Source organism: Gobio gobio (assembly GCF_949357685.1).
Source record: "Gobio gobio genome assembly, chromosome: 20".
NCBI classification, from domain to species: Eukaryota; Metazoa; Chordata; class Actinopteri; order Cypriniformes; family Gobionidae; genus Gobio; species Gobio gobio.
The window spans coordinates 38549098-38562574 of record NC_137113.1 but is presented as its reverse complement, the minus strand read 5'-3'; the positions used below and the strand labels follow the sequence as shown (position 1 = coordinate 38562574).

Sequence of the window (13477 nt, the reverse complement as noted above, 5' to 3'; positions counted from 1 at the left end):
GTGGGGGCTTTGGAAGTAGGCAAGGAGAAGGCGAAGGCAGATAAACTGACAAAGAATACCAGCGAGGAGCAGATGGTGGTAGCGGCCATCAAGGAGATGTCAGGAGGAGTGGTCAGGTGGATGAGACCAAGAGCGCAGACTGGAGGAAAGCCCACGGCAGAGTTGCAGGAGGGAGGAGCCACGGTGTAAACTTGGCTGACAACATCCGTGGAACGACCGACGGAGATGGAGCTGATGTCATGGGATCCCAGGGCTTAGACGGAGAGCCCATGGACTTGAGCCACCCTGCTGGCACAGGAGACCAAGGCGCAGCCGAGGCGACGAGCGTCCGAGAATGCCCTAGGACTGTGCCGGAGCCGTTGCGACTGAGGGCCAAGGTGGAGCCGGAGGGAGGGCAGAGCCAACTGGAGCCGAAGAGACGGAGCGCAGTGGATGGCTCGTAAGTCTGCAGTGCAGGCAGGGTGATGGCTGATTGAGGTGGAGCTAAAGGGAAAATGGAGCCTGGTGGAGCCACAAGGCAGATGGTCTCTGGTGGAGCTGAGGGTGACAGGAGCCAAGGCGGAGTCAACGGTCCAAGGTGGAGCGAGGGGATCAGAGGCCGGAGGCAGAGCTGAGGGATCCTCTCGCTTCTGGTGATTGCACGACCTGAGGCTTCACAACAGCACAAGACGTCATAGGGAAGATGAAGGGCTGCAGGCATCCAGCTGAGGCGGGGTTGGAGGACTGGCTGAGCTCTGCGTTGAGGGTGAGAGAGGGAAGGTAATTCAAAGTCCATACAGTTCGACAACACAGTCTTAAAGCTGGATGAACCAGCGGTGATGATGAAGAAACAGAAGATTCAGGTGGGAGGCAGTACCTCAGTGTCCGATTCTATCAGCCAGTCCTCTTTGTCCAAGTCCACCAGTATTCGTTCTGCCACAGATGCCACAGACGCTCTTCAGACACCTGATGATGGCCTCCCTCCAGTCCAGTCCATGGGTGTCTGGGAGGTCTACTGAATTATTTACTCCGATCCAATACAACGACTTGACGGCAAAACTCCACTGTAAAGTCCATTAAATCAAGGCCTCTCTGGACCACAGCAACAAATCTTGTTGCATAATCCATATCTGGGTCCGGTCCTCTGTCTATAATTACCAGAGCTGTCATTAAAAACACTCTTTATTGTAAAATAATCTTTATATTTGCAGTCATACACATTGCATCTGATAAGAAAGTCATACGGGTTGGGTTTTGTCCCACTCAGCAAGAACAAGATGTGGATAAATATAGGGCAACTATTTTAGGAATGTGAAAACAAGAAGTCCTGTATTATATTGAGGTTTCATTGTCCCACAGCAAGGTCAACGCTCTCTGCAGCTTCTGCTTTAATAGATCTGAAATTAAATACCAGTATGTATGTGCGCCATTATGAATTGTTGTACAATAATTCCTCTTGTCATAGGGTGCTAAAGTTAAGTATGGACTACGAAAGACCCAACGTAGAGACCATCAAGTGTGTTGTTGTAGGAGACAATGCTGTGGGGAAGACTCGCCTTATTTGTGCGCGGGCCTGCAACACTACCCTGACCCAATACCAACTTCTGGCCACCCACGTACCCACCGTCTGGGCCATCGACCAGTACAGAGTCTGTCAAGAGGTAAATCTTCTATCAATTAAATTTACCTTGCCATTATCATTGCATTACGTCAGGCCCATGGCTGGAGATAACAAGCGCATGATCCCCAGATTTGCTTCCGTCAGGATTCATTTAAATTTCGGCTGGCAGAAGGGAAACAGATTACAGAAAAAGATCAAACACGCCTGTGGTCTTCTTTGCTTCGGGGCAGGGGTGCTACTTTAAAAGCCGAATTAACGCTATGACTCCTTGTAGGTCTTAGAACGTTCCAGAGATGTTGTGGATGACGTAAGTGTGTCCCTCCGGCTATGGGATACCTTTGGAGACCATCACAAAGACAGACGCTTCGCCTATGGGAGGTACAAATACATTCTGTTTGATTTGCACTTTCTGTGTAATAGTGGGGCTGGCTTAAAATAATTGTTCACCCAAAAATGAAAAGCTAAGCTAAAGCTAATCCTAGCTAAGAAGAACATAATGCACCATAAATCTTTCAGAATAATCAATATTCAAATTTTCAAATATTTAAGTATTAAGCTTCTTGGTCTGTGTAGGTCCGTGAACGTTTTTTTAAATACTGAAAGCAGAAACATTTGAAAATGATGAAAATGATAAAAACAAGAATTCAGGTACATTTTTATTAGGTATTAAAGGAATAAACAGCTTGAATATTCAATTCCCATGTGTAGGTTAAATGCCCTTTCCGCTGATTGGCCAACCAAAGATCAATCCGTGCCATTACCAATTCTGTGCAATGAATAATAGTCATCTGTTGCTATAGTTGACACATTCGATAGTATGAAATAACATAATAATACAACATATATACATATATTATACATTATACAATAATATAGCTTGCCGAATTTTAAAGGGATAGTTCACTCAAAAATGAAAAATTTGTCATCATTTACTCACCTGTAAGACTTTCGTTCATCTTCATAAGATATTTTTAATTTAATCTGAGATTTCTGTCCCACCTTTGACAGTCTACGCAATTACCACTTTGACGCATTCAAAAGTTCATAAACAGATTGTAAAACGAATCCATATGAATTGAGCGGTTTAGTCCACATTTTCTAAAGAGACACAATCGCTTTAAATGATGAACAGATTGAGGTTTTTATTCACATATAAACATTGATTAGCGGACATGAACAGAAGCTCAACTGCACTTGCTTGACGCGCGTGAACAAAATCTTAAATGTGCTGCGTGACACACGAGAATGAACCTCATTGGTTCTCGCCGTCAAGTGAACATGCTTAAGGTTCCGTTTACCACAACTGGTGAATGTTTATATGTGAACAAAAGCCTAAATTTAATCTGTTCATCATATAAAGCGATTGTGTCTCTTCTTAAAATTTTTATTAAACCGCTCAATTCATATGGATTAGTTTGACAATCTCTCTATTAAGTTTTTGAAGCATCAAAGTGGTAGTTGCGTAGCTGTCAATGGAGGGACAGTAATCTCTCAGATTTCATTTAAAACATTTTCACTTATGCTCCGAAGATGAACGAAAGTCTTACGGGTTTGGAACGACATGAGGGTGAGTAATTAATGATACAATTTTCATTTTTGGGTGAACTAACCCTTTTGAAAGCAACATACACAGATCGTTCTTTGTTTGTCACATAACCAGTCACTTACCATATTTGAATATGTGCATTTCCAAATGAGATTTCAGAGCTTGAGACTTGAGAATAAAAGTTTAAAGGGTTAGTTCACCCAAAAATGAAAATTATGTTATTAATTACTTACCCTCATGTTGTTCGACACCCGTAAGACCTCCGTTCATCTTCGGAACACAAATGAAGATATTTTAGTTGAAATCCGATGGCTCAGAAAGGCCTCCATTGGCACAATGGCACTTTACACTCTCAAGACCCATAAAAGGTACTAAAGACGTCGTTACAAAGTCCATCTCACTACAGTGGTTCTACAATAACTTAATGAAGCGACGAGAATAGTTTTTGTGCTAAAAAAAAAAACTAAATAACGACTTATATAGTGATGACCGATTTCAAAACACAGCATCATGAAGCTTCAAAGCGTTATGAATCAGTGAGTCGAAGTCGATTCAGTGGTTTGGATCGCCAAAGTCACGTGATTTCAGCAGTTTGGCGGTTTGACACGCGATCCGAATCATGATTCGACTCGCTGATTCATAACGCTTTGAAGCTTCATGATGCATTGTTTTGAAATCGGTCATCACTATATGTCGTTATTTATGAATTTTTTTGCGCACAAAAACTATTCTCGTCGCTTTATAAAGTTATTGTAGAACCACTGTAGTGAGATGGACTTTGTAACAACGTCTTTAGTACCTTTAATGGGTCTTGAGAGTGTAAAGTGCATTGTGCCAATGGAGGCCTTTCTGAGCCATCGGATTTCAACTAAAATATCTTCATTTGTGTTTCGAAGATGAACGGAGGTCTTACGACATGAGGGTAAGTAATTAATGACAGAATTTTCATTTTTGTGTGAACTAACCCTTTAAATTTCAGTTCTGACACCCTAGCTATTGTATTACTTCAGAAGACTTACAGCACACAACTTTTATGGATTTCTGTGATACTTTAAGGTGTTTTTGTTGTATAGAAAAGAGCAGTGTAAACAGTGCTGAACCTCCTAGTTTGTGTTCCTCACATGAAAGAACATGTATATTTTCATTTTTGGGTGAACTATCTTTTTAATTCCTTGTTAAATTAAATTAAATTCATTAATTCAGGGTGATTTATATTCATTTATTTATTATGGAAATCAGTGTGACTCAGATTAAACTACGATGTTGAAAATAACATAAATATGAGGGTATGCATGAGAAAATTTCACAGTGCTCTCTGGTTAATATCTCAACAAATTACCGGAGAAAAATTTTAATTGCCTCTTCAGTTCACAAGTGCCACCACTTTACTGAACAGAAAGACAGGAAGCATCTTACCATCAGATGCTTTCATCATTCGCTCTGACATCAGACACTGAGCTATTTGCAATTGAATGCGTGCCGAACATGACAGCTGAGCACTGTTATGTTAACTCATGGCCATTTTGTGTCAAGCACTTGTTTAATGAGGTCTTTCTTTGCATTCATCACACCGTCACTGCTTCTCATGCTTTCTTTTTATGGCATTTTCAGAACAGAAAAACATAGAACCTTCTCATTTTGGTGTGGTGGAGTTTGTAGTGGTGGTAACAAAATTAACATCAATTATGTTATGTTCACAGATGTATTTACAAGAAACTTAGAATGCATAGCATGCGGCATTCATTTTCTTATTATCGCTATTTCATTCAGGGTCATTTTTTTTGTTTAACTGTAAATAAAACAAACACATATTTACTGGTTGGTGTTATAGTCATGTGTCAAACCTCTTTTATTATTTAGCAAGAAATTATTTTTTTTGTAAAGAGATGGCAGACACATCTTAACTAACAATATTAAACTGCATATAGGGTGTTTCTTAAGCCACTGCCTAGTGACTGCAGATGGAATCAAAGTAATTTCCTCAAATGTTCGGTCCCTAGGAATTCCCAGAATGCACCATTTAAAAAAAAAAAATTATAACGGATCACTGTATTTACTTAACGTGGCTGGAAATAATACCTGAAGCTCATGCCTTGTTATACAGCAATGTTTTCGATAAAAAACATTTACATTTTATCAAGTGACCTTGTCATGTCAAATTTAATTTAGTCATCAGCGTCCCAGTGCTTAGTGGATTGTTAGCACCCAAATTCATGTTCATGATATACTGATTCACACCAGTTAGAGAGGGGAATGAGACGCAGTCCAAGGATCCGTTTTAGAAGAAAATATATTCCTATATATTTATAGGATATAGTGTCTAGTTTGAGTTGTTTAACAGATGGTGTTCAACAGGATGAATATGACCTGATTCTTCCCTCTGACAGGCTGAGTCTTTAGAAACCTAAAGAAAGGTTGTCTGCATATTTAAGAAAGAAAAGAAAGAGTATGCCAGGATTTAACACTATCCCAATCCAGATAGACTAGACTACTTCAATCAGACTCACCTGACTTGTTGCCTGGAGAGCATGCCTTGCTCCCTTACTTGCTTCCAGTCATGTTCAATAGAATGACATTTTTAGTCTTCCCTGCTTTATAGCATCCTAAAAATAAACCCAAGGCACTGAGGTCTGGAGTTATAAAGCTAGGCTCTGACTTAAAGAATGACCTCTAGATGTTCACTACTCAGGGCTTTGATGTGTTATTGATGTACTCTGTTTTCTTTAGAAGTATACCATCATTTAGGAACTGGATTCTAAAGTCTTCCACCTCTCAGAATCCCCATGTTGTGTGTGTAACTACCAAATAGAAGAGTAAGAAATGTGTGTCCTGCTTTATGAGCACAGGATAATAGTAGGTGTGGGCAGCATGAATAAATGCTTATATCACAGTGTCAATAATATTATATAATGACAAAAAGAGGAAGAATGCTGCTTCATCTCATTTTGGAACCAAAGGATATGATTTATTCATGACAAATGATAAATCTCACATTATGTAACATTTAAAGGGATGGCTCAACCAAATTCAAGCTATCATTTACTAAACCTCATGCCATTCCAAACCTGTATGACTTTCTTTTTTCTGTGGAGCACAAGCGACTATTTGCACTAAGATGCTAGAAGTAGATGCTATTTATACTGTGTAAATATAAACTAGATTCTATTTGCACTAAGTGAAAATAGCGATAGCTGCTATTTAAAAGTGCACTATGTAATTTTTTTTCAGTAAAATATCCAAAAACCACTAGGCCAGTGTTATATATTTTGTTCAGTTGAGTACTTAGAATATCCCAAATGTTTCCAACTATTTGTAAATCATGAGAAAATTGCTATTTTAACCAAGGAACCGGGACGTGTGAGGGAGTCGCCTGTCAATTGCATCATATCTGCGTTACCCTCGGTTTCCAGTTTTATTTAGCAGAAACGCTTTACTCTTACTGCAGTTGCAACAAGTGTCATAGCAGCCACCAATCGTAACGGCATAACATAATTTTCAACACACTCAGATGTATCTAATATGAAAAACAGAGCTGCGTTACCTCATACTCATGACCGGAAAAGCGGAAATGGCGCCGGTGACTATGCCATAATAAAAGTCCCGCTACTCGCGAGGCGTGTGTTCCGCTCTTCTTATTAATAATCGCTCCAGCGGCCTTGCTCAGCTCCACAACACTTGGCCCTGCTCTGCTTCATACTACAGTGACGTTAATAATCTCATCCATGAACATGATTTCTGCCCGAGTCCTATCCCGATTCTTTTCCACCGCTGTGAGGTGAAGACGACATCTCCCATGAATCCGTGCTCAAACTTGGCCTCATCAAACTACGCCTTTGTTTTGAATAGGCGACCTCTAATGGACGGAAAATTTACATAGTGCAGCATTAAATTTAAAGTTTAAATAAGTTTAAATAGCAATATATTCTATCTACTCTAAGTGCAAGTAGCAATATACTGTATTCTATTTACACTAAGTGAAGGTAAAAATAGCAGTATTTTCTTTGCAATAATTGTAAATAGTAGTTAGATGCTATTTATACTTCTAAATAGTGGCAGATACAATTTGCACCTCAGTGTTGATGTACATTAAACGGTATGCAATAATAACATAGTGTAAATTATTATATTTATTAAAATTATTAAATGGATGCCGTCTTATTTGGACAATAAAACCCTCCCTACACCGACCACTAACCCTAACCGATAAACACACATTAGACACTTTTTTTACATGTTTTTTTTTTTTTTTAAATGAATGCCTTTCCGATCTGATATGTAATGGTATTAGGGAGTAGAGCGAGTTCAGCAAAGGTAGATTCGAACTAGGGTCAATTTGCGTCAATTCGGCCATGCACCTTACCCCTGCACTATTTGTACTGTTGATAATTTAGCATCTTCTGGAATTTTGTATAGTCCAACCTGTGGTCAGTGGGCGGAGTTAGTGTAAATAGACACTCCGAAAGAGGCCATTTTGAAGAATGTTGGTAACAGTTTTTCATTGTATAGACAAACAAAATATCTTCTTTTACGTCCCACAGTAGAAGTAAAAACAAAATGAATTATTATAAAATGGATAGTTCTGATCCTAAAAGCTGACTGTATTAGACATATTTGACACTGAATATTTAAATAAATTATACAACAACTGTAATATACAATATTATAGCTCCATTTGAAGTGGCCTAACAAACTCCTGAATTTCAAGATCTTCCTCATCTTAGAAGAACACAACTGCAGCACATCTATTACTTAAACATTTGCACTGTCACACAGTATATACTTGCATATATCTTGCTGAGTGACTGGTTTGTTTAGTGATAAACGAGAAGAAACAACTCAGCAAAAGAGGAGTCATAAATCTGGGTGATTAGCTGACATTGTGACAATGGGAAAATACAACCTTTACCGCAATCAGTCTACATGAGTTTACCTAAAGGAGACAAAGACCCTTTTGCATGGATGTAGCAATTTTACAAAGGACTCCTTCTGCTAGTGTGATTTGTTCTATTGCTAACTAAAGGATTAGTTCACTTCAAAATGAAAATTTCCTGATATTTTACTCGCCCCCATCTCATCCATGATGTTCATGTTCAGTCGAAAAGAAAAAGTCGAAAATAATGTTTTTTTTGAGGAAAACATTCCAGGATTTTTCTCCACACCATTGACTTCCATGGCAACCAAAACGTTGAAGGTCCAAATCAATGCAGTTTCAAAGGGCTTCAGAGGCTCTGCGCGATCCCAAACGAGGAATAGGGTATTATCTAGCGAAACGAGCGGTCATAAAAAAAAAAAAAAAAAAAAATGTTTATAATTTTTAACATAAATTGCTCATCTTGCGATTACGCAATCATGTCGCAAAGGTCACACTAGACGTAGGTGGAAGTACAGCCCCAAGCGAATGTGCGAGGACTAATACAAATGCCCATTAGCAAAAAAACATTCCATCTTCAACTTCAAAATCATCCGACATCGTTGTTTTACCTTTTTTTTGCTTGAGGACGTTTGTATTAGTCTTCGCATGTGCGCTTTGTAAACACAGGGCGGTACTTCTGCCTACGTCTAGTGTGACCTTTTTGACGTTATTACGCAATCCATGGCACGTCACAGAGCAGCACAAGATGAGCAATTTAGGTTAAAAAGTATATTCATTTTTTATTTTTATTTAAAAAATGACAGATCGTTTCGCTAGATAAGACCCTATTCCTCGTGTGGGATTGTGCAGAGCCTTTGAAGCCCTTTGAAACTGCATTGATTTTGACCTTCAATATTTTGGTTACCATTGAAGTCAATTTAATTTAATGTTTTCCTCGAAAAACTTAATTTCTTTTCGACTGAAGAAAGAAAGACATGAACATCTTGGATGAGATGGGAGTGAGTAAAATATCAGGAAATTTTCATTTTGAAGTCAACTAATCCTTTAAGGATATTTCAAAAATGTTACTCCCTGGATTGATGTAAGGTTAATAAGGATAATTACTGCTTATAGGCTGATTTACTCACATTTATTCAGGTTGAGGGAGTTATTGTTGAGTTACCGAAAGGACAAACTGCATTCACGCTGGCCCTCCAAGACATTCTGAAGTCCAAATAAGTGCTTCATGTTTTACCAGAAGTGCATTGATTCTGGCTTAACATCAAACAGGCTTGTCTCTAGAGCGCTAGGGTGATCTGCCAAGAGCCCCATTTTGACCCGAGATGTCAGCAAACAATTACTGCAGGCAGGATAGTCTTTAGCCTAGCAATTATTGGGACCATGCTGTGCCATATCAAAGTGTTCAGATATCTTCAACCTCACATCTTAAAAGCTGCTTGTTATCAGACTCTGCTTTACTGCAGCTTTGGACTTGCATTGTCATTAAATATTGTGGCAGTAATGTTGTTCTCCTTCAGACAGATTTCCCTGAACTGTCATTGACTACAAAGGCAAATTATTATGTAGCATTGTTTTGTGCCTCTTTTTGTTTGTAGGGCTCCTATGATCTTTATGCAAGCCTGTGAAACATAAGAGAGACACTGTAAGTCGTCAAGCCTGCTAGCATCTCCATAATTCTCTGCATTGCCAAGTGTGTGGTGTGGTAGCTGAGACTTTTGCTTGCCCAGTTAGCAAGAAATGCACGATTCCTTTTGTGGAAGATGGCAAACGGGTGATCGTACATTATTCACCTACTTGTGTGGTGACGAGTGTTGCCCCCCTCCCCAGGATAGACTTTGTACTAATCTTGCTATAGGAAGGTATGCCAGCAGTGCTCCAGAATGTCTGCATGTCATCCTCTTTGTGCTTTTGTTTTGTCTGTTTTGTTGACCATGTTTGTTCTAGTCCTCACAGACGCAGCCAAAAAAAGCATTGCCAAAGAAGTTTGTGGTCTTGGGCCTCAGGCGTGTCTAAACTAAAGGCAATCTTTTTGCGTGCTGTCAATGGGTCAATGTCAGGCTGGCATTAAGATTGCAGGTTTTGCATGTCCACCGAACACTGAAGGACTGTGGTGTTGCAGCTTGGCACCTGTCACATACAAAACTCTTGGCTTAAAATCCTGTTAGCATGCGTGTTACGTGGTGTCTTGCTCTGTGTTCTTACACAGACAAGTTTCATTGGACAATTACCTGATTTCCTTCTTACCTTTCACTTTCGAAGGTCTGACGTTGTGGTTCTCTGCTTTTCCATCGCCAATCCCAACTCGCTGCATCATGTTAAAACCATGTGGTACCTCGAGATCAAGCACTTCTGTCCACGTACACCCGTCATCTTGGTCGGTTGCCAGCTGGACTTGCGCTATGCTGACCTGGAGGCAGTCAATCGAGCTAGGCGACCATTATCAAGGTACTGGTAACTAAAGCCTCTGTCCCTATTCCTTTGCAATTTCTTTCCCTGACTGTATTTATTTGTCTCTCACAGGCCTATTAAACCCGGAGATATTTTGCCTCCAGAGAGTGGAAGGGAGGTAGCTAAAGAGCTTGGTATCCCATACTACGAAACAAGTGTTTTCGATCAGTTTGGTATCAAGGATATCTTTGATAATGCCATCCGAGCAGCCCTCATCTCCAGACGCCACCTGCAATTCTGGAAGTCCCACTTGAGGAAGGTCCAGAAGCCACTGCTGCAGGCACCATTTTTGCCACCCAAAGCCCCTCCACCGCTTATTAAGATCCCAGAGTGCCCGGCCAAAAACCGGGATGGCCTGAGGCAGATTCTTGAGAGCCCCCTGTGTGCTGACGTTATGTTCATCATTCAGGAGCACGTCCACTTGTTTGCCCACAGGATCTACCTGTCTACCTCATCATCCAAATTTTTCGACCTCTTTCATATGGACTTCTCAGATGAGTCTCAGTGCTTGGTGGTAACTGAGCATCACAGGCGGGATCAACTGATGCGCACACTAAGCCTGGACACAGAAGAGGACGTCACAGTTCTCCCCAACCTTTCGCCTTGCTCGCTCCGGACATCCAAGAGTGATGGTACCCTCAAGATGATGAGTTTCAGTGGGATGCACCGGCGCACCAGGCTGTCCCTGGCCTCTTGGAGCAAGGCTTTCTACAGCATCCACAAGGAGAGCGTGATCAACCCGGTCACGGGTACGCCGGCTCTTATGACTGTGGTGAAGATGGATCATTCCATCCACAATGGACCATTCAGTGCCGTCCTACGCTTCCTCTACACTGGTGAGCTGGATGAGAAGGAGAAGGACCTGATGAAGATCGCCCAGATTGCAGAGATCCTAGAAGTGTTTGATCTTAGGATGATGGTGGAGAACATCATGAACAATGAGGGCTTCATGAATCAAGAGATCACAAAAGCGTTTCATGTGAGAAAGGCCAACCGAATCAAAGAGTGTCTCGCCAAGAATAATTTCACAGGTATTAAGGAACCCAGATGTGTTTCATTTATCTTACATTGATTGAGAATGAAACGTCTCACTTGAAAATGATTATTACATCTGCTGCAACATCTGCTACAAGCTTTTCATAATTTAAAGTATTTCAATTACAGGTATGTAGCTCAAACAGTGCTAGCTACTTCAAGGTCATGGGTTTGATTCCCAAGGAATGCATGAACTGCATGATATACCTTGTTGCTTTGGGTAATGCGTAAATGTAAATGTAACTACAGTCAAGTCATAGCTTTATACACTGTAAGCCTATACAGGTTGATTGAACCTAAAAAATTTATGGAAACTTGTTGCCCTAAACAAGTTAATTTTGTCTTGTTGAAAAAACAACACATTTCCAGTTTAATGTACTTAAGATTTCAACAGCATTTCATTAAAAACTTTTAGTTAATTGAACTAACAGTTTTTAATTCAGTGGTATTGAAATTTTGGGTTACCATGATGGAGATAAGTGTTTGTTTTAGTTGGGCTCTTGGCCCTTAACTCTTTAAGTTAGATTTTCGCTGTCTGCTTTAATTGTGTGTTCATAAAGCCCATTTGTTATGGCAAGGAAAAGCAAATTGTAAGAATAAAAGAGAATTAGTCACAATTCAGATGCATAATTTATTCATGCCGCAATGCATGCTGGGACCCATGGGGGAGTTTTGATTGGTGGTACCCAGCATGCACTGCAGCATGAAGCTTTTCATTGTCACCATTGTTGAGATTAATACGTTGATTCTTGATGTCTGCATGTGTATAAGTATTGCCGTAGATTTAAACCTTTTGAGCACTACATGATTTTAAAATCTTGAATATGATTCAATTACCATAACAGTGCTGGATCACATGCTGTAGAATAACATAAATAACATCACATAAATACAAAATTGATAACACATTACCTCTATAACCAGAACATTTGAGTCTGAATGAGATTAGTGATTCAGCCACTACATGATGATGACATCATCATCAATAAGCCAAAGTCACCATATCACATTTTCTCTTTGGCTTGTCTTGGCCTAACTAAACTGTATTTTTTAAACACACAGTTAAAGCAGCCAAAGAAAAAACGAGCCACGGGTCAAGAGTCCAACTAAAACAAACACTTATCTCCATCATGGTGAAACAGAAATAAAGTCAATTTGATTAGTAATGCATGAAACTGGTAATGCTGTTTGTGGAGTTGTTTAATCCTCCTCTGCTGAGATCTTCAGATATTTAGTGTCTTATTTTATCTTCAGTTGATTTATTTAGTTATTTCAAAATGAAAACCTAAAACAAAATAAATTGTTTAAATAAAGTCAACAGTATCGTAAAATAATTTTTTGAGTGTAAACACAGCCTAAACTTACATTTTGTTTTACTGGCTAACTGTTATACATCTAATTTATTAGGGATTAATAATGTATTAGCTGTTTAAGACCAAAATGTAAAGTTACAAGGCCTATACTCACCAGCAAACGTTGATAAAAATGCGCACAGCTGCAGCCTGACTTCAGTTCAAAGAGCCAATCAGCATCTTCCTTGTATTGCGTTGCATTGACAACCGACTAAAATAGGCTCTGTTAAGTACATTTAATTTATCCAATTAAATAGAATGAAAAAAATCATGCAAATTGTACAACAAACGAAAATCATGGAGTAATTGAACAAATATTTTGGAGTTTATGTTTATTGTACCTAAATAATTTGAATTAAAACAATTTCAGGGATAACAGTGTAGTAACACTTTAAGCAAACAACAAAAAGCAGCTAGCTACATTCAAGCTATGAGCGATGTAGCATTTTGTCATGTATACAGCTACTTATCGGATAAGTATTTGATTAAAAGCAGTGCGTTTTAAAAATAGCTGAACTACTGTCATACTGGAAAAAAACAGTTACATTACTAGTGTCACTTATAGTTATTTAATTCCCTGCTAGTTGTTGTAATAAATCATTAGTTTCAGTGGTATAAAATGG

General features: G+C 39.4%; 1 protein-coding gene across 1 annotated transcript in view; it reads left to right on the top strand.

Moving 5' to 3' along the window:
• The window catches only part of rhobtb1 (Rho related BTB domain containing 1), a 28073-nt gene that overhangs the window by 1559 nt on the left and 13037 nt on the right, over nt 1–13477 (top strand). The window contains exons 2-5 of the mRNA XM_079801439.1: nt 1445–1640; nt 1875–1978; nt 10279–10464; nt 10540–11498. Coding sequence (XP_079657565.1) covers nt 1461–1640; nt 1875–1978; nt 10279–10464; nt 10540–11498 — 1429 coding nt within the window. The 5' untranslated portion in view covers nt 1445–1460. The remainder of the gene's footprint in view (nt 1–1444; nt 1641–1874; nt 1979–10278; nt 10465–10539; nt 11499–13477) is intronic.